Source organism: Myotis brandtii, unplaced genomic scaffold, assembly GCF_000412655.1.
Source record: "Myotis brandtii unplaced genomic scaffold, ASM41265v1 C42825550, whole genome shotgun sequence".
Taxonomy (NCBI): domain Eukaryota; kingdom Metazoa; phylum Chordata; class Mammalia; order Chiroptera; family Vespertilionidae; genus Myotis; species Myotis brandtii.
The window spans coordinates 1-2,607 of NW_005327335.1; the positions used below are offsets into that span (position 1 = coordinate 1).

At 29.7% G+C, this 2,607-nt stretch overlaps 1 protein-coding gene across 1 annotated transcript; it reads right to left on the reverse strand.

The window, feature by feature from the left end:
* Positions 1 to 341: 341 nt before the first annotated feature.
* LOC102246876 (vacuolar protein sorting-associated protein 13C-like) lies at positions 342 to 2,406 on the reverse strand (the record flags this gene model as incomplete). Its single annotated transcript, XM_005853055.2, has 3 exons — positions 342 to 539; positions 1,097 to 1,203; positions 2,194 to 2,406. Coding segments are annotated over 3 exons (518 nt in total), but the record flags the coding sequence as incomplete, so codon positions are not given.
* Between the last annotated feature and the right edge of the window lie 201 nt (positions 2,407 to 2,607).

Sequence of the window (2,607 nt, forward strand, 5' to 3'; positions counted from 1 at the left end):
AGCTGTTTTTTATAAATAATAATTGGAACTATTTTTTAAAAGCCACTAACAAACCTAATAATATACACCTAGCTAATAATAAACAGATCTAACATTGATTTTCTATACATTATTACAAATACCAAACATATTTCTACAAATCGTTTACAGTAACCCCATTTTATCTAATATGAGGATGGATGAGAAGGATTTTTCAAAGAAGATAAAAATTGGGGGAAAATACTGTGCATTTTCCCATAAAATTCTCTCAAAAGAGATTAACATTATTCTTTCTAAATCATATTTTAATACAAATTAAATTTATAAAAATTAACATTAAAGGATGATTTAACAAATAATACCTTTCATCAACATATGCAAGATATACCTGAATTTGTTTCTGTATTTCTTCTGGGACTTTAGTCTGGGTCAGCTTGGTTTTGTAGGCACATTTATAACTCTTGAGCAATTGCCTGTGATTTTTTATGTTACTCCATGACCACATATGTGTACACCTTCTTATATGAACTTCAAGAATAGAATCAATTGCATATTTCCACCTGCAAATCAAAAATTTTTAATGTACATCTGAATATAGAGGTTTAAGAAAAAGCAGGAAAATAGCTTTGACTTTAGACCTAACCTGTTATACTTTTTGTTATTAACTCTTTTCTTGTAAGAGCTCAATAATAAGAGTTCAATTTCCCAGTATAATTTTCTGACTTAAATAGATTATGAAATGAACAAAGCACTCCAGGAAGAGGGTTTATCAAAGCAAAATCACAAAGACACAAAATGATTTGCTGTGCAAAATTAATAGCATCCAATATGGTTAAAACATTGAGTCCATGTGGATGACTAAAGTGCAATAAGACCAAAAAATGTTGAAAGTCTTGAATACTAAATTAAGAATTTGGAAATAATCTGGGAGTAGAAGTACAACAGAATGTATTTATGAAAAAAAGTAACAAGGACATAATATAAAAGATAACACTCTATGTCTATATAAAAGAAAAAAAGTAGCTTCATTATGTGGCTTTAAACATGTCTTAACTCTGAGAATCCCTAACTATATGACTGTATGTTTCTTATTTTTTTAAAAATAATTCTAACTTACCATTGTCGACCATTGGTATGAAGAGGTACATAAGGTTTATATTTCCTGTAAGGGGCATTTCTAACCATGTAATCCACTGACTCCAAAAGGTCAATCATACTTAAGTACTATTAAGACAAAAACAAACTTATATTGATTAGATTGCACACACGAGTAAACACTAAATAAAATAAAGCTACTTAATCGCCCATCTGACCACCAATATAACAATTCTGTGTGTCTGGTAAATAGCTCAAATAGAGGAAAACACACACACACACGTAAGGACTGTAGGTAAGATAAAGGAAAGGGCAAGTTAGCTTCTTCCTCTTTATTTTTCGTAATACATATCTACCTAAGGGTTACATATGGCTATTCAGCACTTAAAAGGTGGATAATCTGAACATAAATGTATTCTAAGTGTAAAATATACCACAGATTTCAAAGGCTTAAGGAAAAAAAGGATGTATAATACCTTAATTTTTAAAATTGAATGCATGTTAAAATGATAATATTTTAGACAGGTTAAATAAAATGTTATAATTTTAATTAATGTCATCTTTTCTTTTTACTTTGCTAATGTAGCTACTAGAAAATTTAAAGTTACATATATAACTTGCATTATATTTTTATTAGACTACACTGGACTAAAAGCTCAATTAGTTAAATCCCTGCCCTTTTTTCACTTTCATTTCTCCAGGTCTGTTATCCAAACTCCCTGGGCATATAACCAAACTTGAGAAACAAATTTTTAAAAAGCCACCAAAATAACTGTTCTAAAAAATAAGTAATGTTGAATATAAGAGTGCCTGCTATTAAAATCTGAGGAAGAAAAACACATTAAAATCTCCATCAACAATTGGGAATTAAATGTAAATAATGTAATTCACTATAATTTGGTAAGACTCTCCACTAATAAGGAAAATATCAGATAAAATAAATTTCTTAAATTTGATACTTTCCAAAAAATATGTATAATATATCTATTTTTAGGAGTCAAATATTAACATAAGAAACCAAAAGAACCATCAGAACATTGGAGAAGGAATAATCACAAAGGACAAAAGCAGTCGAAATTCAAGGCTCATCAAAGTTAGAAACATCCAACTGAATGATACCTGAGGTTTGGTCAGTTCGATGGCAATATTTTGTACTTCTATGTTCCCATCAAGTTTGGGTGTTTTGAGCTCTGTTTCTGCATAAGGATTCATGTAGAGTTTTGCAGAGGCTGATATTGGCTGGAAAACTGAGAACACATGAGAAGAAGTAAGATAACCTCTATATGCTCTTACATATGAATGACCACAAATAATTTTAAGAACACTGTTACGCTGAAAGTAAAGAAAAATTATAAAAAATATGTAAAAGAGAGAACTACCAAAAAATATTTAGGTATCTATTTATCTGCATAATATCAACAGTCAAACTCAAGGGTTAAAGTGGAATCCCCAAAAAGAAAATTGGGGTCCTATGCTTCTAAATAAGAAATGTGCAAAATACAGACAATCTACGCTTGGGAATTCACACTCTGT